Source organism: Ascaphus truei, chromosome 1 (genome assembly GCF_040206685.1).
Source record: "Ascaphus truei isolate aAscTru1 chromosome 1, aAscTru1.hap1, whole genome shotgun sequence".
NCBI classification, from domain to species: Eukaryota; Metazoa; Chordata; class Amphibia; order Anura; family Ascaphidae; genus Ascaphus; species Ascaphus truei.
The window spans coordinates 455,734,695-455,757,106 of NC_134483.1; the positions used below are offsets into that span (position 1 = coordinate 455,734,695).

General features: G+C 41.2%; 1 protein-coding gene and 1 long non-coding RNA gene across 6 annotated transcripts in view; one reads left to right on the forward strand and one right to left on the reverse strand.

Annotated features, from left to right (window-relative positions):
- The window catches only part of CDKL2 (cyclin dependent kinase like 2), a 53,781-nt gene that overhangs the window by 15,505 nt on the left and 15,864 nt on the right, over nucleotides 1-22,412 (forward strand). For 2 of the 4 annotated variants that reach the window (XM_075565315.1, XM_075565330.1), the window contains exons 3-7: nucleotides 16,677-16,871; nucleotides 18,612-18,790; nucleotides 18,909-19,021; nucleotides 20,195-20,346; nucleotides 22,096-22,184. In XM_075565315.1, the coding sequence (XP_075421430.1) occupies nucleotides 16,677-16,871; nucleotides 18,612-18,790; nucleotides 18,909-19,021; nucleotides 20,195-20,346; nucleotides 22,096-22,184 (728 nt within the window). The remainder of the gene's footprint in view (nucleotides 1-16,676; nucleotides 16,872-18,611; nucleotides 18,791-18,908; nucleotides 19,022-20,194; nucleotides 20,347-22,095; nucleotides 22,185-22,412) is intronic. The other 2 variants (XM_075565322.1, XM_075565337.1) reach the window with 1 other exon arrangement.
- The window catches only part of LOC142463085 (uncharacterized), a 28,160-nt gene continuing 10,816 nt past the window's right edge, over nucleotides 5,069-22,412 (reverse strand). For both annotated transcript variants that reach the window (XR_012787368.1, XR_012787365.1), the window contains exon 3: nucleotides 5,069-5,181. This is a non-coding gene — a long non-coding RNA (uncharacterized LOC142463085). The remainder of the gene's footprint in view (nucleotides 5,182-22,412) is intronic.

Consider the following 22,412-nt stretch of genomic DNA (forward strand, 5'->3'; position numbering starts at 1 on the left):
TGAGATTAGATGCAGTGTAAGGAACCCCAACCCTCTCTAATAATGTGTCTGAGATTAGATGCATTGTGAATTCTTCTGTATTTGGCACCATTTTCAAATTAGTTGAAAATTTCAGGGAACCCTTTAGGGATGCCCATGGGCTCCTAGGAACCCTTGTTGAAAAACACTGATCTAAACAAAGGTATCAATTTCCAATACAATCTCTTAAACATGTCATCATTTGTTCTTGGTCCAAAAGGATCTGCACTTTTAGGTAATCTTTTAAACTTTTAATTTTTTAAACTTAATCATCTGTGGTTTGTTTCTGTGCTTTGTTTTTTTAATACAAGGAGCATGGTTCAGTAAAACATGCCTAGACATGTTGAATAGTTAACCTTAAGGTCAGTGTTGAAGGGGAGATATCAAAAGTATGCGACCTGTTCTCCTTTTAGGGCACAGAAAAAGGATGTTAGAGGAACCAGCGGTGCATAGCAGATCATGGAGAATAATACACGGCAAACTGTTAAACTATTATAACATTTTTAGACTTGAAGGAAAATTACAGAGCAAACCCCCCATTTAATAAATTGTGATGCTGCTTTGCAATGTCAGGGAAGCTCCTAGCTCCATTCAGATAAGCCCCTGCACATGTAGCTCCCACGTTGTTGGTGGTGAACGATCCATACATGATCTCCATCTTACTTCCCTTTATAGACATTAGGATGTGCGTTTGTTACACTGTTTCTGGGAAGGATGTAAAATAACAGTTCCATGTCCCTGTAGTAGGTGAAGAAAAAAAGAAAATCTCGTAATATTGAATCCTGTTGTTTTTTTCTGTGCAATCTTCATTAGAAATGCTAGCATAAGCGTTTATCACTCAAGCTGTATCCCATTGACGTCAACGGGGCTCTGTCCTGGGACATCTCTTTTCTCTTTACACACTCTCTCTAGGTGACCTAATCACATCTCCTGGGTTCACATATCACCTCTATGTTGATGACACACAAATGTACGTTTCAAGCCCTGGCCTTACACCTTCTGTACAGACCAAAGTTTCTGAATGTCTCTCTGCTATATCATCCTGCATGGCCCTCCGCCGACTTAAACTTAACATGGCAAAAACAGAGTGGCTCATACTTCCTCCCAAACCTGGCCCTACTACCTCCTTCCACATTACTGTTGGAAGTACTATCATTCACCCAGTAGCACAAGCACGCTGCCTAGGGGTCACACTCCTCTCTCACATTCACCTCTCACACATTCACCTCTCACATTCAAAAGGTAGCTAAAGCTTGTTCTTTTCTCCTCTGCAACATTACAAAGATACGCCCTTTCCTCTGTTGCTCGACTGCTAAAACTCTGACTCAGGCCCTCATTCTCTCCCGTCTCGACTACTGTAACCTCCTGCTATTCGGCCTTACTGCCTCTGACCTGTCTCCCCTACAATCTATCCTAAACGCTGCTGCCAGAATTACTCTACTCTTTTTTAAATCTGTCTTAGCGTTTCTGCTGAAATCCCTCTCCTGGCTTCCTATCAAATCCTGCATCATACATTGAATTCTCTTCTGCTCCTCTTTACATCTCAGCTCTAATTTCTTACTATACACCATCCCGACTCTTGCGTTCTTCTCAAGGATGTCTTCTCAAGCCGTCTCCTGCCTTAAACCTTTCTCACTGACTGCCCCACACCTCTGGAATGCCCTTCCCTGCAATAGCCGACTAGCACTCTCTTTATCTACCTTTATGACCCATCTTAAAACACACCTCCTTAACAAAGCATATGAGTAGTTCCGTGGCTGATACTTTACACCTCATACATCGACCATGGCCCCTTCCAGACGCACTTACCAGAACACCTTCCTACTGTCTTTGTACGTTGTTCCTACTTAACAATTAGATTGTAAGCTCTTCAGGGCAGGGACTTCTTTTCCTAAATTTCCCTTTTTTTTTTTTATTACTTGAATTTTTTATTGATCTTTAAAAAATTTTTTAAAGGAAAAGGGTACATAAAAAAGAAAAGGGGGGGTATATTGGTACATACAATCTGGTAATAACACAATCGGGGGGATTAGGGAAGGGGACAGCATTTGTACTTATATAGTGTAGTCGACAACAGTTTAAATACATCATAAAACACACCGTTCAGAAATGTTCTAATCTAAATATGAAGATATACTTGCATGTCGAAACCAAGAAGCCCAAGTCTCCGAAAATTGTGAAGTGGAGCCATACAGGATGCTGAAAGTTTTTCCATATCGACTATATGCCATATTTTATTTTTTATTTGGTTCAGAGATGGAGGGGTAGCTTGTTTCCAATTCTTGGCAATTGTGCACTTAGGCTATCCTAGGGGCATTGACACCCCCCCCATGCTGACTCTCTGAGTGACAGAAGTGGTGGTGACTCAGTGTGTGTATACAGCCAATCATGGTACAGACCTTGTGCCCTCCCCTCCTGGAGTCTCAGAGAGGAAGTGACAAATTATAGGGAGTTCTCTTCCACCCCTCCTAGGGAGAGGAGGTATGTGCTGCTCCTCCCGGCTGGGAGTGAGACATGCCAGTCAGTCCCTCCTGGGCTGGCTGGTAAAAGAGAGATCAGAGGCCTCAAGACTACCAGAGAGCCCAGCATCATCCAGAGGCCTGGAACCTTCTAACATCCATCTGCATCTGCTGTATTCTATCTGCAGTGACTGCCCAAATAAAGCCCTTTGTTTTATATACGCCTGCGTGAGTCTACAGTCTATTGGGCAGGGGTGTGGAAGAAGTCTCTTCTGGTGGGGACTGTCTCTGGAAATCCTGGAGCCCACCACAACTGGAGGTGCTGACACCCATGAGTGAAGACTAAAAAGATCACCAAAAGCCTGTCCAGTACCCCACACCATCGCGGACTACTCAACTCTCCTGGACCCTCACAGGTTTGATGGCATCACAAACAGCAGTAACCAGTAGTACATCTTCCAGAGTGGGGGGAGGAGGGGTGGGGGGATAGGAGGGGGGGAACTGCGTTACACGTGTAAAAAGGAAAAGAAGGGTCCGTGAACAGAGGTTGCATAAGGGAAGGGGAACTGGTTTGTTGGAATGTGGATTTAAGGGAGTCCCAGAGATTACAGGCAAAGGATATCACCGGGTTCTTGTAAATCTCAGCTGGTCTAGATTTTTTGTTAAGACAGAGGAGATTCTTGGTTTCAAATGGGGAGAAAATCAACTTTTCTAGTTCAACCCATCTTTTATCTGCAGGGTTTGTATCCCAACTAATTAGTTGCCCTAATTGAGCTGCTCTGTAATACTTTTGTAGATTCGGGAGGGATAAGCCTCCTTCTAATTTAGATTTATAAAGAATATCTTTGCGGACTCTGGGGCGTCTGTTTTGCCATACAAATTTTAGTATTTTCTTTTGTATATTATTTAGGTCTTTCTGGCAGATTTTAACTGGGAGAGTTTGGAAAAGATAGAAGAGTCTAGGTAAAATATTCATTTTAATAGTGGCTATCCTCCCAAACCAGGATATTATATATGGTTTCAAAGTGGCCAGGTCTTTTGTTATTTGATCAAAAAAGGGTTTAAAATTTGTGTTGTATAATGTGGTGTAATCTTTGGTTATTTGTACACCGAAATATTTAATATGGTTCAGATGCCATTTAAAGTCAAAATTAAGTTGGAGTAATTTTACCATTTCTTTAGGGAGGTTTAAACTAAGGGCCAAGGATTTAGTGTGATTAATTTTGTAACCTGAAAGTGAACCAAATTCCAATAAAACTTGGAAAAGGTTAGGGAGTGAGATAAGAGATTTTAAAAGTGTCAGTAATATGCCATCCACAAAAAGAGCTATCTTGAATTCCTCCTTTTCCACAGTAATACCAGTAATATTGGGGTTCATTCTTATCTGGCAGGCTAATGGTTCTATGGCCAGGGCAAACAACAAAGGGGACAACAGGCATCACTGTCTGGTTCCATTTAGTATTGGGAAAGGATCAGACAAAGAGTTATTAGTTTTCACTATGGCCATTGGAGACATGTTTATACTATTTAGAATTTTGGATGTAAATACCATCAGTGAGAACGTGGCCATCATAAACTGCCAATCTAATATATCGAATGATTTTTCTGTGAGTAAAAGAGATGGACATACTGCTTGTTTTGCCACGTGGATTAGATTCACCGTCCTCCTTGTGTTGTCAAGGGCTTGCCAGGGGGGCGGGCAGTGACTCAACAGCCCAAAGCTGCCATTCCCCTTTGTTTGGGAGCTAAACCCTTGGAAAGGTACAACAACAGAAAAACACCATAGACCACGGGGTGCATTGTATAGGTGGTCATGCACCTCAGAACAAAGGGGGGGAATCAAACATTGTAATTTTTTACATCACCTTAACTTTCTTTTAAACATTGAGTGGTTCAAGCTGATAGTCAGTGTTCAGATATCACAATAGCTATATTTAACCTATTGGGAAAAAAGACAGGGTAAAAAATGTACATGAAACATAGCCTTTAACACCTAATATATAATATAAAGTCAGCCACTGAGCTTTGAAAAAACATTCCTGGAGCAGACAGCATATCGAACTATAACTTGTGTCCAGATCACATCTCAACTTGAGATACTGTCTTAAGCTTTCAGAGTAGTTCAATGTGGCGGACCGTCTCTGGGTATCTCAGAACTTGTATTAACTTTGAAAAACATTTCTGGGGTAAACAGCATATCGATCTGTAACCTGTGTCCAAAACATATCGCAACTTGGGATGCTGTTTTCAGTTACTTCTTGGTGCGCAAACAGCTCAGGTCTTTCATATTAGAAACTGTAGGAGGAATGTCCTCCAAACCAAGTGCATCAAAATGTGAGATCTGATAGTCATAAGTGAATAAGCAAACTTAGGCGGACCCTGGGATAGGTAAGTAACCACAAACAACTAGAAGTGTCTTGATTGCAGAGCTCATTAATAGGTTACCTGCTGCCAATGGTGTAACAAAAACCTAATCTGAACTAACCGATGTATATGAACATCAGTGTAAACAGCAGGTCTCTATCTGGCAGCAACCCTAGAGCAAGGTATGAATATCCAGTGATATAATGATATAGTTCTTACTCACATGAGTGTTGTTTGTTTGCCGTCCCAGAAGCGTGCGTCCAGCTGGTATACAATGCAGACAGGAATCCTCATGGAAAAAGTGAAGCACAGCCGGTCCAAAGAAGAAAACAACCCGGGGCTAAGAGGAGGAAATGAAAGTATTATTTATTGGGGGTGCACAGCATGGTGGCGCAGGGGATGTACCTCTGACATGTTTCGCGCTGAAATAGCGCTTCCTCAAAGAGTATCCTTCTAGTCTTTCAGATTACCTCAAACTGGCGATCAGACTCTAGATGTCTCAAGACCTTTATTAAACTATAAGAAACATTTTCTGAAATGGACAACATATCCACTTGTAACTTATATCCAGAATACATCGCAGCTTACGGTGCCACCTTAGGTAAATTTTTAGTGAATGGTCAACTCTGGTTTTCAAATAGGCTGAATTTTTGTTCGCCTTGAAGTTGGAGTCTTCACCCATGCCGGCCACTGTGCTTTAGGTGAAAGACGAGCCCGCTAGGGGGCCACCGGTTCCTCTAGCTCAAGTAAACCCAGTGATCTCAATTTTTCCTTGCGTTCTTCTGGTGAAAGGAGGACATACATTGTTTCTCGGTAGGAGAACAGTAGCTTGCACCGGAAACCCCGGCGATAGCACATTTTATTGTTTCGCAGTGTGTTGGTGACCTGCGCATACATTTTCGGCTTGTTCAGCATGATTTGAGCCAAATCAGGGAAGGTGAGATGTTGGACAGTATCCAGCTCAATCCTTGGGGTGGATCTAGCAGCTCTCAGGATCTCATCTTTGGTGTGAAAGTAATATAGACGTGTGATCACATCTCATGGCTTTGCTAGATCTAGATTTTTAGGTCTAGGGAGCCTGTGTGCTCTGTCCATCTGGAGTTTATCCCCCGGTACTTCTGGTAGAAGAGATGTAAAAAGCCAGGTAAGATATGTGTCTAGTTGGGTGTTATCCACCTCTTCTGATACTCCTCTGATCCGCAGATTATTGCGTCTTGACCGGTTCTTTTTATCTTCCAATTTTTCGAAAAATTATTTTAACTTGGGTTTTTAGTTCCTGAATTTCTTTGGCCTGGGTCTCTTGAGCAAGGGCAGTGGTATCTACCTTCTCTCCAAGTCCACAATATGGTCCCCTATGGACGCTTTCTCATCCTTGAGACTGCAGTTGATACTTTGTATCTCAGAGTGAAAAGAACTTTTGTTATCTTGAACAAATACCAGCATTTCTTTACAGGTGAGTGGGGTGTCTACTTCTTCTTCGGAGTCTGGTTCTAGATCCACGTCTTCACCTGCGACAGACGTGTCTTGATCTTTAGCCCCCACATTGTGTTTTTTAAAGAAAAGGGAGGCCTCCCACGGGGCCGCCTTTTTTTGTTGTTGTTGTTGTTTGTTGGATGGAAATAACTACGCATTCTAAATAGGAGCGATAGTGCTTTGTATCGAAATCTGTGTTAATGTCATCTTTTTATCCCTAATGTGTAAATCAAAGTTCTAGCAGCTGAGTTGCTCCTGGAGAAAATTAGATTTGATGTAGGTTGTAATATCTTTTATTTATATACTGTACAATTACAGTTCTTTATAGATGAAATTGTAGTGTACAGAGCTTTCAAAATCTCCTAGGATTCTTCTTCAAGTGTACTGCTAATGTGAAATTATATTCTACTTAAAAACGTATCCCACTGGCAAAGTCCCTTCATGGCATTTTATGAAAGTTGTTACATACTTTTTGCGTAGTAATACAAAAACATATCAGATAAATTCAAAATACAAGTAACAACATGCTGAATAGTTTATTTATAATGAGATCCACAGGCAGTCAACATATAGGATCTATGTGTAGCAGATTCTGATTTTTTTTTCTCCCTCACAGCTTTATGCCAACTCTTTTCACTGTTCTTATTACATTGTATTAAGTCCAATACGTGACCTAATGCTCTTATTTGACCAACATTTACTCAGTTGAGTTGCAGAGATAGTTTCTGAAGGGAACTATATGCAAACTCAGTAATATGCACTCATGTTTCCATTAAATCTGAGTCACCCAGGACTCACTGCCTGACTATATTTTTTAACATTTCAGTTGTTAGTGGAGACAGCTTTTATTAACACACAAAAAAACTATTCTGTTTGTTGCCTACTAGGTGTGCTCCGAAGTGAACTAACACTCTCTCCCCCTCTCTCTCTCCCCCTCCCTCTCTCCCCCTCTCTTTCCCCACTCTCTCCCTCTCTCTCCCTCTCTTTTATTTTATCATTGAAAATCACTAGACTCAGTTCTGTTTGTTTTTTTTTCTACACAGTTTGTTTTTCTCTGTTGTACACATAAAACTATAAAACCAAGGCAACTAGCTAGGGATATCAAGCGTGTCTGCAGTGGATATGCTTGAACGGATATGGCAGAAAGCATGTTGTTTACTTCATGTCTTTACATTTCCAACAAAAGAGAAGTTAGTGAAGTGGAGTCTGAGAACGGCGGTAAGAAGAACCAGCGTCTCCCCCCATTGATTATAGAGGGCATACCTGTGTATTATATGTGTTCACTTGTGATGTGCACTTGTTTATGTCTCTTTGTACCCATCAGGGACTAGGTCCACCAAAGGAATGTCAATCCCAGCAGTTATCCAGGTCTCTGTGATACATTTTAGATGTGATTAACTCAATACAATCATCTGACAAACCAACAGGGCACAGTGGACAACTAAACTAGCATTTATGAGCATGATATCCAGAGTTGGCTCCTCTAGTTTGCTTACAGCTGTTATCTGGACTCCGGTTCCCAGCTGAAGGGGGATTGATTTCAGGACCCCAAAACGTAGTTCCCAGACAACCTCCACCTGGGGTACCGATGAGGGCAGTGGACAGTCTCAATCCTCTAAATAAGAACAGGGGATGGAGATATCCCTCCCCTTTCGGCCCAAATTCCTGCTTCCCGGCAGCGTGACCCATACTGGGAGCCGAGGGGAGGGAGGCACGTAGCTAGGTCGGCCTCCAAATATCACACACTGGCAACAGGACCCCTTACACACATGTCCTGGGGCAACAAGACACACAGTTCTCCTCAATGATGGATAAGAATGAGATAACTAATGACTAGAAACACAAAACAGGCCATAGTCCTGGATACATATATTATGCAATAGCTTGGTACCCTAGCCTTGGTTCATGCTTCCCAAGAAAGGTCTATAGGCAGGACCCTATTGACTGTGCAGGAGTCTTATTCTGCAGTTGTTTGCAGAAGGCTTTGAGTGCTTGCATGGATGGAGTAGTGATGGGAGGAAGATGTGATGAGTGTGGGTAGATGGGGAGAAGTTTTAGGGGAGACTGCAGTGGATGAGAGGGATGGAGGTGCCTTAATGGTGCAGGCCTACAAGTGCAGAACACAAGTGTAGAATAGGGAGCTCACCGAAAGCTGTCCAGTAATACACGTATGAATCTGCAGATAAAGTTAATGGCAGATCCAGACGACAGACGTCCACCTCTTGTCTAACTCCTGTATAACTCTATAAGTCCACAAATGCGCACCAGGGATTAGTGGAAGGTAATTTATTAAAAATACAAAAAAACTGAGGGGATCCAACCCCACCTCAGAACAGCTGTGCAGCTGGACGGCTAAGTACTACCAAGGAGAACACCTGATGGTGACTAAACCCTAAGCTGCACAGTATACAAATACAGTAAAATGTATATAAAAAACATGAAAGAAAAAAACAAACATGAAAACAACCTATCAACAGATTTGTATAGAAACCGCCATAAGGTTGGGCACTTCAAGGGGAAACGGACACTCACACTGAGACAGTCAGCAGACTCGCGGTGTCTGCACAGGATCCGGATCTCGGCACCGCGGAGATGGATAAAACCGCTGCTGTCTCCTGCAGGATCCGTCTCAGCTTACCAGCATACACCCGCAGGATGACCTGTCGTGACCTCTACGCGTTTCGTACCAAGTACTTCGTCAGGAGGTCACGTACAGCGTCATCCACGCGTATATATAGGCGGCAACTGATTAAAGAAACCAGCCCCCTCAGAGAAACACCCTTACTTTGCCTAATTGCTACGCTGATTGAAACACCTTGAAATAAGGTTACTAGGCAACAGGGTTTATGGCAACTCATGTGGGGGATATGTGCAAGTATAAATTAATCATTGCACTCACCCCTATGAAAAAATACAGGAAAAAGACCTCTAACAACATAAATGATATACTATGTAAACAAATCATGCTGAAACCTGTATATGAATAAAAGAAAAAAGAACAAATGATGGATCCCTGAGACATTGACATTAACCAGTAATGGGATCTTTAACTTATCTTCATTGATTATAGATAAAGATCTCTTTCAAGTGCTTAAGAAGGGCTTTACGTTTGCCCCTTCTAGAGAATCAAATGAATTTGATCTCTATATTGATCTTCAAAAATATTTAAGAAAAATGACTTTACAGCGTCATTATAGTAGCAATAAGGCTACATCAGATCAAATTTCTCACAATGAGGCAATTGATATTACAGTTGATCAGATGGCTATTATTGAAGATCTAGAAGCACTACTGAAAGAGAGTGACCCTGACTTTGTCAACTTTGGAAGTTACACACATACTGGTTTCAAACCAAATTCTGTATTTTTCCCATATGCCTCAAGAGGACACAATATAGAATTATTTGAAAAACTGGTTGAACTAGATTTCAGAGATATGTGTAAGAAAAAACAACTAGGATTATATTCCAATTTAATTTGGGATGAACAAAAAAGTATTAAACAACTAAAGTCCAATCCTGACATTGTATTAAGGTCAGCTGATAAGGGAGGCGGAATAGTCCTCTTGAATACTGAGGACTATTTTAAGGAAGCTCATCGCCTTTTACAGGACCCCATCTCATATGTCACATTAAAGAGGGACCCCACAAAGGAATTTTTGAGTCTCATTAAAACGCATTTGTATGGAGCTCTGGAACTTGGTATTATTTCTAAGTTGGAGTATCAATATTTGTTCACGGAGACTCCCACTGTTCCAATATTTTATTATATCCCCAAGATACACAAATCTCTCACTTCCCCACCCAGACGTCCCATTATTTCCGGGATTAATTCCCTCACTTCTAATTTATCCACCTATATTGATTTTTTTCTACAACCAATGGTCACTTCACTACCATCTCACCTTAAAGATACCACTATGGTTTTACAATTGTTTGATGGTTTCGTTTGGGAAGATAATTATAGATTAGCCACATTAGATGTTCAATCACTATACACCAGTATCCCTCACAAAAAAGGGGTAGAAGCAATTAGACACTTTTTATTGACCCCACAAACACTTCCCATTACACAGGTTGAATTCATTTTATCCTCAATTGAGTTCATCCTCAGTCACAATTATTTTTTGTTTGATTCCCTCTATTTTTTGCAAATCTTGGGGACGGCGATGGGCACAACATTTGCCCCGTCCTTCGCCAATTTGTATATGGGACAGTGGGAGTCTCTGGTGATCTTTAGATGTACTCCTCCGCAGCTTAAGCTGTGGAGGAGATACATCGATGATATTATTATTGTGTGGGAGGGGACAGAAGATTCCTATCTTGAGTTTGTCACAAATCTGAACAATAATGATTTTAATTTAAAATTTAGTGGTGAAAATAGCTCAGTAATCATTCATTATCTCGATTTAGAGATTTACATTGAGGCCAAAACTGTACATACTAAAACGCATTTTAAGGCTACAAATGTAAATTCATATTTAGACCCATTTAGTTGTCACGATAAGAGATGGGTCCAAAATATTCCCTTTAATCAATTTCTCAGGTTAAAGAGAAATGATTCTAAGGCTGTGGATTATGAAGAACAATCTTTCTTTTTAAAGAAAAGATTCCTAGACAAAGAATATGATAGCGATTTAGTAAACTCTTCGCTCAAAAAACTAGAAAGGATTCCTAGGAAATCTTTGATGAAATATCATCATAAAAAAAGTGAGAAGAGACAAAATCAAATCCCAGCATTCATTACTCAATTTAGTGATACCCATTACAATGTTAGAAAAATTCTGCAAAAACATTGGGGGATATTAAAAGCTGATCCCATTTTGGGTCCCCAACTAAAGTCCAAACCAGGGATAGTGTTCAAACGAGCACCTAACCTTAAACACATTCTGTCTCCAAGTCAAGTCTCCAGAGAAGCCATCGTATCTGGAGATATTAAAACTCGCCTAGGAGTTAAAGGCACGTAGAAATGCGGAAAGTGTAAAGCGTGTAACCATATCTGTCAAGGGAAAACAGTTACATCAGGAGTTACTAACAAGGTCTACAATATTACAAGTTTCATTAATTGTCAGACAACGCATGTGGTCTATGCCTTACAGTGTAGCTGTAATTTACAGTACATTGGTAAAACAAAAAGACCGTTTAAAATGCGCATGTTAGAGCACCTGAGAAATGTTAAAAACATACCAAAAATAATAGCAAAGGGTATGCCATTAACTCCGCTTTTGAAACACTTTAAAGAAGTGCATAACAGTGAACCTAGTTGTATTAAATTTAAGGGACTTGAAAGTGTATCACTAGGTAGTAGACAGGGAAATAGAGATAATCATTTATTGAAACGGGAGCAACTTTGGATTTATGAAATGCATACCAGACATCCCTATGGTTTCAATGAACTAATTGAATTGACTCCTTTTTTAAGATAAGGTATTCCGTTTTTAATAAAATGAATTTATTAACATTTATTTGCATTAACATTTATGTATGTTTTTATATTTATTTGTTTTTATTTAATCATTTGTTCTTTTTTCTTTTATTCATATACAGGTTTCAGCATGATTTGTTTACATAGTATATCATTTATGTTGTTAGAGGTCTTTTTCCTGTATTTTTTCATAGGGGTGAGTGCAATGATTAATTTATACTTGCACACATCCCCCACATGAGTTGCCATACACCCTGTTGCCTAGTAACCTTATTTCAAGGTGTTTCAATCAGCGTAGCAATTAGGCAAAGTAAGGGCGTTTCTCTGAGGGGGCTGGTTTCTTTAATCAGTTGCTGCCTATATATATGCGAGGATGACGCTGTACGTGACCTCCTGACGAAGTACTTGGTACGAAACGCGTAGAGGTCACGACAGGTCATCCTGCGCGTGTATGCTGGTAAGCTGAGACAGAGCCTGAAGGAGACAGCAGCGGTTTTATCCATCTCCGCGGTGCCGAGATCTGGATCCTGTGCAGACACCGCGAGTCTGCTGACTGTCTCAGTGTGAGTGTCCGTTTCCCCTTGCCAGTGCCCAACCATATGGTGGTTTCTATACAAATCTGTTGATAGGTTGTTTTCATGTTTGTTTTTTTCTTTCATGTTTTTTATATAAATTTTACTGTATTTGTATACTGTGCAGCTTAGGGTTTAGTCACCATCAGGTGTTCTCCTTGGTAGTACTTAGCCGTCCAGATGCACAGCTGTTCTGAGGTGGGGTTGGATCCCCTCAGTTTTTGTGTATTTTTAATAAATTACCTTCCACTAATCCCTGGTGCGCATTTGTTCATTTTTTATTATCTTGTATTTCAGGGTGCCTTCCCCCCTTTCTAAGCAGGGTTCACCTAGATTTGAGAGTTTCTGGGGAGACGCTTTATGTACATGCTGCAAAGGGATCATCCACACCATCACACAGCACGAGCGCTGAATATCCTGTTTTTTCTAACTCTATAAGTCCCTTTATAAATGTTCCCTTTGAAATGGACCCTCATGCAATGCTGTACTGTACAAACACACAAGCTGTGCTTCCCCCATGCTATCTGCATACCAGATTAAACAAAATACAATTTACAAAGGGGTTGATTTTTTGATCAGAATGGTTCTCAGGTGATTCAAATAAGACAATTAGGTTCATACCAGATTAAACAAAATACTGTACAATTCTAGACACTCGCTATCTCATCGGAGAGTCAAGCCCTGGGTAAGACTCTGATGTGGCACTTAACACCTAGGCAGCTAGGATTCCCCGTATGCCCCATTTTTGTGAGTATAGCTCTGATTGTTTGTTTTGTGCTGTGCTTTCTGGCTCCGGCTGGAATAAAAGAATAAAAATCCTTTATTGAAGTGCTTTCTCCTGTCAGGTGCCTGGATCCCTGGTTTAAGTTCTGGTCTCCCGTGCAGCCATTTTCCTTCCTGAAACGCAAATTTTGTGGGACAGTATGCAAATGACAACTTACCATGAGTAAACATGGGATTTTTACCTCTTCATATAACTTAGTAAAGTCATTCATTTTTTGGACCCCTCTGGTAATAAGAAGGTTAATTATTTTAATTTGTTTTGCTTGCTATATGTTTTTATTCTGTAGCTGCTATATGATTCATGAAGTTGGCAAATTAGAGAGAGAACATTAGAGAACGGTGGCACTTCTTTTATTTATTTATGTACAGGTACTATGGAGATAGCTGGAAATCCTCTAGTGTATTGCCTTGTGTTGCCACACTTAGTGCAGGAATACAGGTTTTCATGACAGAAAATTATAACAGAAATATCAGGCATCTCATAATTAGTCCAAATCTGTTTCTGGGAATTTCATGGATTGTTTAGATCAAACCCCCCCCCCCCCCCAAAAAAAATCCGTCTGTGGATTGGGTACCCTAAAGCCAAGCGGATTCATTCAAATCCATCATTTAATACAATCCAGATGGATTTTTAAGAATCCGAACTCGGATTCTATATTGAACCGGAAATCTGTTGCCAGATTGTTAAAAATCGACACTCAGATTAATCATAGAAGAGAGAGCAGCTTTCAATTTACTGTAATTGTGTGTGTGTATTTATATATATATGTAGCCATGCATGTAAAATGGTCTGCAGTTGTCTCCCCTGCTGGCAGTAAACCTGGTAGGTTACAGGGATGCCAGCAGTAATCATGGAGGTTTGCCCTCACACCCTGGTGAGGTGTCCTATGTATGGATGGGAGTGGCTACATGCTCTGAGTCCACAGTTAGTGACATCAGAGCTGTGACAGTTCCTGAAGTATATAAGGCACAGCACTGCCCAATGTTAGTGTGTTGGTTGGAGAGAGAGTTAAAGGAAGGAGTCTGTGTTGAGACTTGGGAGATGAAGGGCCCACTAGTGCAGTAACTAGTGGCCCATTTCTATATAAAGTAGCGTCAAGCCTGACAAGGCCACACTGTGTCCAGGGACCTGGCACAGGGGTGATCTCCCTGCGGGGAGAGGGGATACCACTCCATTGGGAGGGCGTACCTTTTCAACGGACAGTACGGCGAGATGTGCGGCTGAGCTGTTTGCTGCAATGGGGCAGTTTGCTACATCAACAATAAAGATGCCCTGTTCAAAGACAACCCCACTGTGTGAGTGTGAAATTACTCTCCAGTGGAAGTCACCACCAAGAAGGAGTTCCTCATCAGGACCATCTCCCTGCGGACGCATAGATCCTGATGAGGTGGAGGCGCTGCACGTGATATAGGTAGGACTCGCACCCACTACCTCAGCTGCCTGTCTGGAGTGACCATCCACTAATACCATCATGCGGGAGACTCAGGAGTCCTGTTGCCTACAGGTGCACCACCAGACACGACCATGTAATGGGGGCTGGTTAGACCACACGGGCCAATATGAGATTGGGTGGGTCAGGCCAGAGGGAATACCCGTTACATATATAAATCTCCTCAAACATCCCTCCATTTAAATTAGGGAGACATGCCTGTGCTGAAAAAGGAGCATACCAGAGGTACCCAGCTGGGAGATATACTAATAGTTAATATTAGTTTAGATAATATTTTAATCTGTCCCATCCCACACTTCCTAGAAGGATTTCCATACCAACTATATAGAGTTGATAAGTAGAGATGGGTACATTGTGGAGGCGGATTTGGATCCGCAGCGGATTAGCTGGTTCCTTTGGTCTGCAAATTTCTGCGGATCAATCTTAAAAAAAAAATTCCGAATTTTTTATTATTATTACTAATACACTCCGGATTCCACAACCTGTGGCCGGATTTGAAGATTCAAATCCATAGATTCAGCAATGCGTTGGCGGATTATTAGAAGTCCGACAACAGATTGCTGAATCCGCGGATTGGACTCTACAAATTAGTCAGTGGATTGTATCCAATGGCGGGTTACGTGATACGGATTTTGTGGGGAAAATGTGAGAAAATCCGAGAAACGGATTTGGACGGACTCACCCATCTCTATTTATAATTCTAAGGCAGGAGAGCGCAAACTTTTGTAGCTGTGCCCCCTGCCTGCTCTCCCCCCCCCGTGCTTGCGCCCCCCAGTACCTTCTTTGCTGGCGTCATGTGACCTAGTTGCCATGACGCCGCGGGGTCATATGACGTCACCTTACGTGACCCCAACCGCGTTGCCATGGTGACGAGTCACACCAACTCTTCTGAATCCCGGTAAGTGAGTTACAGAGGCCTCACGTGGTCCCCCGGCATTTAATTTAAATGCCTCAGGGAAGAGAGCAAAGTCTCTGCAACCGCCGCGCCCTCCCCAAAAAAATCTCCCCAGCTTGCGCATCCCTAGTCTAAGGCACCAACCTAATGACTGGAATGGTGTCAGACCCAACAGGACTAGAATGCACAACAACTGCCCGTGCACATGTCCCCTTGCTTCTGCGCATGGATGCCGGAGGCCTGTGCGCATGTGTGCTGAGTGGCGGAGGCCTCGAATGCATGCCAAGCGCCAGAGGCCTGTACACATGCGTGCCGAGCGCCGGAGGCTTCTGCGCATGCGCGCCGGCCCCGGCAACTGCTATACATGAGACAGCCTCTTTTGCCCACCATGATGCGGGCCGACGGCCTCTTTTGCCCACAATTACGTCACTTCCATTATGCTACTTCCGTCACCATGAAGGTAATTTGTGCAAGCAAAATTTTTGTAGGTGCCAGCAAAGAAGTTTCACTTCAAAAGAAAAATCTGATGCAATTCACGCCCCTCTGGCAGCAAGGGGGTTAAGAGGGGTAGGTGAGCAGAACCTCCAGAGATTATCTGTGGTCCCCCGATCTCTGGTGCCTCCACCCAGTTCCCAAGATACTCACTACTGGCAAGAATACTTGATCGGCGGGGTCAAGCACGCTCCAAGAGCCAATTCAAAGTTGCAACATCATTGGGAGATGACATCACGTCTTTTTGTTAGTGACCCCGTGACCATATTTAGATAAATCCCCCCCCAAATAAAAATTACGAAAGAAAAGTTTACTGTAAACCGGGAAGTTTCTGGAGGTTGGGAACCACAAGTCAGCTCAGAGAGACTCCACGGTTCAACATATTGGGGGTGAAGGGATTGCTGCTCTAAGACCATATTTGTACAGATAAATTGTACAAGATTAAACATCACATTTGCCTGCATACTGTATATGACATGTGTCTCCCACAAGCATTGAGACAGGTTACATTCACCTGTTTTCTGGTCAACTGTGTGATAATAATTCAGACCAAGGTTTCTTCTCCTAACTTGAATGTCACTTTTCATCTTATTGTGGTTTAATCAATCACTCGCAAATTAAGTTTCAGTTGTAAAGTTTGTGGGACACAATATAATTGTGTTTTTTTTGCTGTTTGCCAATATTAGTCAATTTGTGTTTTGCCTGCCAATTTGTAACCACATTTTTCCGCACCTTTCTTCTCATAGCAACTACGTCATGAAAACCTGGTAAACCTTTTAGAAGTATGCAAGAAAAAAAAGCGCTGGTACCTGGTGTTTGAGTTTGTCGATCGCACAGTGTTGGATGATCTTGAGCAATTTCCAAATGGACTGGATTTCAACCGAGTCCGAAAGTATTTATTTCAGATCATAAAAGGAATAGGATTTTGCCACAGTCACAATGTGAGTAGCAAAAAAGCATGAACTTTTTACTAGTGACTGAAAATGTCTGATTTTTGACATTTTTATTACTGTTTTCACAAAAGAGAAATTTACCACAACATGTTTTCGGATTGTGTATTTGAAACATAAAATAGGGAAAAATAACGATGTACACACTAAATATATTTTCGCCACTCCGGGACACCTATATCATTACCACCCTCAACTCCCTTCATCCAACCCCACCACATCCAGTTTTGCCCCTCTCATGTCCTCATATCCTACAAATATACTATACATGCATGGACAATAAAGATGTAAACATGAGCCAATGAAAAAAAAATATGTTTAGGTTGAAATATATAAAAAGAAATATAAGAAATAAAATGCACTTGTAATCTCTTGGGTGCCATAGAGGTTTCCTGGGCTCTGTCATTGAGGGCCTTGGTAGCCTCGGTGGCTATGAAGAATACAAATTACCACTTAACCCAGTCTTCCAGAGCTCTCCCCAAGAGTATTGAAACCCACCAAACCTCCTAAAATGTCAAGGACATCTTCATGCTCCAGTGGGCCAATAATGTAAATATGGCCCCATTAAACCATTAAACAACACAAGGGAATGCCATGGACCATTAAGGGTAGGGTGATCTTAACATTCTTGTACTGCACCACTCAAGTTAGGGATTTTGAGTCTTAACCAGTTAGCAGAGACGGACGTGTGGTACCTGAGGCAGGAAGCGAGTGAAAGATCAGGAGAAAATGGGAGGTGGGGGCTTACAAAAGGGTGGGTTAGGGCTGGAAGAGGCCCTTAGCTAACTTGCCACAGTCATATTTGTGTGTTGCGCATTTTTTTATGTTTTTTGTCTTAAGAAAAACAAAAGGAATGAAAATAAGAAGGTGAAAGAAGAGAAAAGATACAAGTGAGAAAAGAAAGAATGACGAGACTTAAAAAATGGAGGAAATATGTATCAAGGTTTTTAAGTCAATGACCTTCTGGTTGGCATCTAGTCAAAATGCCCTCATTGTTGATGTTGCAAGGGCCAGTGGTATCTTGTGGGGGAGTTGAGCCAGGGTGATGGCTTAGGTTGCAGACCTGGTTTGTAGGTATTTAATGAGCTCTAATGACAATCACACAGGGAAAAAGAGGTACATAGATGTTTAGTGGAAGATATAGGAAGCATGAGAGACACATGGAAGGACAGGCAGTGAGAAAATATTGCATCATACTGATGCCTGTGAAGCGCTTTGAACATGGATGTAATTATAGAAATAAAGATATGCTGTACATTCATACAAAGGAAACAACAGGGGAGATGGGAACAAAAAAATAGATTATTGTACAGTAAAGACATGGAGGGCAATGGAGGACTCAGAGTAAATTCAAACTGGAGAGAGAGGAGACACAAGAAGTGTGAAGGCAGAATCATTTAATAATACTATTGCCAACATATGAACAGGCCCCAGTGACTCTGCTTCTTAACACCTTAGCCCTTTACTTCTTTGATGTGGGACGGACCTGTTATATTTTGTATGTAAAAAAATGTTTTGATTATATTTGCAAGTATTTAATTTTTTATATAGTAAAAGCAAAACAAAACACTGCTGTAAACCTTTCTTCGTACCCTTTACTTACAGAGTCATATAATACAGTTTCCCTCACTGAGATACTAAAGTAAGGCTTAGACAAGGGGAGGGGGAACAGTCAAATGTTAAGAAATATGCAAATTGGTGTATTATTTATTTTTCTCCTTCCTCTCCCAGATTATACACCGGGACATAAAGCCAGAAAACATATTGGTGTCTCATTCTGGGGTAGTAAAATTATGTGATTTTGGGTTTGCACGTACGTTGGCTGCTCCAGGAGAAGTTTACACTGACTACGTGGCCACAAGGTGGTACAGAGCGCCAGAACTGTTGGTTGGGGACATCAAGTACGGCAAGTAAGAAATCAAGACAGGGGGGATCATCTTGGGTGATAAAACAATCTGGAATATAATTATTTCCCCAGTTGATTATTAGAGATAATTACAGAACTAATGATGTTTATGTTGCTTTTAGAGCTGTTGATATGTGGGCAATTGGCTGTCTGGTGACAGAAATGCTTACGGGGGACCCTCTTTTCCCTGGCGATTCTGATATTGATCAATTGTACCACATCGTTAAATGCCAAGGTGAGAATATTCCCTCTTGTAAACCTTTAGTGATTTGGAAAGTGTTTCCACACAAGTATTGATGGCACTGGAGAGGTAAATACCAATACTGGAGATCAGAACCAAAGATGATGGAAGTTGAGGACCATTTGGTCAATTTTTCCTACTTTGAAATAATATTTATAGCCTACATCTTAGGTCTTACAGGACATTTTCTGAAAGGATGTCAGAATTGGGATATATGAAGTGAATATGAAACACTAGGTGAATGAAATAAGGTAATTGGTGTAATAGTAATTAGAAGCACTTTTTAGTATGAGATTCTGTGAAGAGCCGAAATTGGAGAGTTGCTATATTCATGTTAGAGTACAAGGTAGTAACGGGTGGGAGATGGTATGAAGAAGAGCAGTAAATGCAAAGGGTGAAGTGTACAGTACAGTCATTGGTTGTTACTAAAGCTCAATAGCACTGGAGGGATCTGCAATGATTTTTTTGAATATTAAATAATGAGCTGTATTCAAATATATACACGTATGTCATAAACATGCATCAAACAATGAAAACAAGGGTAATTTTAGAAAATACCATTTTGATGAATATAAAAATAGTGTTTATATTTTTTATTTTCTGGAGGGATTGTAACTTTAACGTGACCGTAATGTACAGTATATGCTTGAGTTGAAAAGGGTAGAAACTATGCACGGAAAATGGGTAGTGGTGGGCACTGAATAACTAGTGTAGTTACCAAATATCTATAAGAAGGTGCTGGCACAGGTTAGATGGTGATGCATAGATGCATCATTAAATGCTAGTATATTGTTGCTGCGTATCTTGTGAGTGCTGCAGGTTCTTTTGTTTTTCTCAAGGGTAGAAATGGTTCAACTCATACTATCAGGGGAATTCTGCGCTAACGTTCTCATGTTATTGTAAACTGAAATGGAACGCATGTACTAATCAAAATGAAAACATGAGATCCGAAGTTCAGCTCTACAAACACATTCTGTTGAATCATATTACTATAAATACAATTATGCATAAATGGCCCTGATTTTGGATTATTGTTCTTTTGTTGTGTCACATAATGAAACTACAATAGTTTCATGGAACATTTACCATATTAGTGATCTTATTATTGCAAACTTGGACTACAGTAAATGTTGCTGTCTGTACTTTACAACTCATTGATAATTACAGTATATGTTGCAGGTAATTTAACACCTCGGCATCAGGAGCTGTTCTACAAGAATCCACTGTTTGCTGGTGTGAACTTGCCAGAAATTAGGGAAGTTGAACCTCTTGAAAAGCGATATCTCAAACTCTCTCCTTCAGTTTTAGATTTAGCCAAGGTAACAGTATTGTATATTAAACACAGTGTGCAGCTATTTACATATTTTCTTTTATGGATTTCACTGCAATATATTAGTAAAAATGCCAACTATTAATTATAGCAAACAGAGGCATTTTAAATGAAGAATGAAGTGAATAATTATTCACAGGCAGGTGGTTCTAATCCAGTGCTAGATATGGATTATTTGGGATAACAGATCCATATTCAATAATGTACCTTGATAGAAACGTAGAGTTTACAATCTATGTTTTTGGTGTCTGAGATAAAGTTACTTGCCCAAGGTCACAAGGAGCCGACACCAGGAATTGAACTAGGTTCCCCTGCTTCAAACGCAGTGCTAGAGTCAGTGACTTTACTCACTGAGCCACTACTTCTTTTATGATATATGTGTAGCCCAACTCCCCTCCCTCGCCCCCCTCCCTCTGGGAGATGTTGCTGCTACAGGGAGTGTGGTGCTGCATACCTGCTGGCTCACAGTGGATCCGAGTCTCCCGCATTATGGTAGGGGATGTCAGAACAGGCTTCTGGCGTATACTCATTTGTACTCACAGTGGCAGCGCCTCCATCTCTTGCAGGCCCCTGGATGAGGGGAGCAATCTCCTACAGGAGAGTTCTCTTCCCTTCCCCTGATAGATTGCAGTCTCAGGCGGAAGGTATGGTGAAACAGGAACATTTTATTCACACTGTAGTTTCTACACAGCAACCATCAGTAGAGCTTAGGGCCTTCACCCTCAGGATGTCCCTGGACCTGCACTCCCAGCCTAGGGCACCAGAAGCAGCCCTTGCTCTTTCCTTACTCCCTGGTGGAATAAGAGGAATAGTCTTCCGCCGGTCCCCTAAGGGAGGGCCCACAGATTGGCAGAGCCCTGTACAACTGGTTTGGGTAGACTCTCTCAAAGGTAGAGGCAAAACTGAACTATATCAGGAAGTGCAGCTCATTAAGTACAGAAAAAGCAGGAACCAGTCCTGAGTCCCTGATTGGACACAAGGCCTGATTGCACCGCCTCCCCTGTGACTCACTGAAGCTGCATAGGAGTGGGGAAAACCCATGATTACTCCTGGCAGCCTGCTCTACTAGGGCTTACTGCCAGGAGGAGGGCGGACAGGTAGCCAGTGATACCAGGCCTGGCTACATATGAATAGTTGTTTTAAATGTCTTGTTGAAGCCACCAGATTCCATGATTCTCTTGAAAATATGTAAACAGGTTTAGCTTCTTCAAAAGCACTTTTAAATGGCAGTCTTATTTGGCTTAATGTTTGACTATAGAATGCTGTTTAAAGTTCTAGCAGCCGTATCGGTGAAATGTAGGATCATTGTACGTTCTGATACATACTGTACCTCTATTAGGGGACTAACATTGTAATTGTTCATAGATGCAATTATACTGTGCAGAGCCTTTGAAACCTCATAGCTTTCTTCTCTATATGTACTGTTTTTCAAGTAGAGCACGTTTGTTTTTGTTTTCGACATGCAGCTAGTTTTGCATTTATATATTTACGCTCTTGTTGTTGAGAGCCATTTAGAAGAGGCCGTGGTTGGCAGTGTATATACTATTTGAATAAAATGGAATATTACTACAAAACAAATCACGTAACTTTTCAGTGTCTGCTTTTTAACAATGTGGAGATCTAAGTAACTTTGGTATTTCTAGGGAGGTGGGATCATTAGATATAAACTGCAAGGGTTTTAGTTGGGTATCCAATTTCTATTTCTTTTATGGTAACAATTTGCATCTTGGTCTTGCAGAACTGCTTACAAATTGATCCAGACAAGAGACCGTCCTGCATGACCTTGTTGCAGCATGATCTTTTTAAGAAGGATGGTTTCTCTGAAAGGTGGGCCAATAGCATTTGTGTGTGTGTATTTTATGAACGCATGTGATTTCAGACTACACTGTTATGGAACATGATTCATAAAGTTCAAGTAGAGGGCTGAGGAGTATTATACCATAGTAGCCAATTCAAGTGTATTTAATGCATAAGTTCATCACAAGGCCACTGATGCTGAATAAGATCACATACAAGTTGCCTCATAGAAAGCCAAACCTCAGATGTAAAAGAACT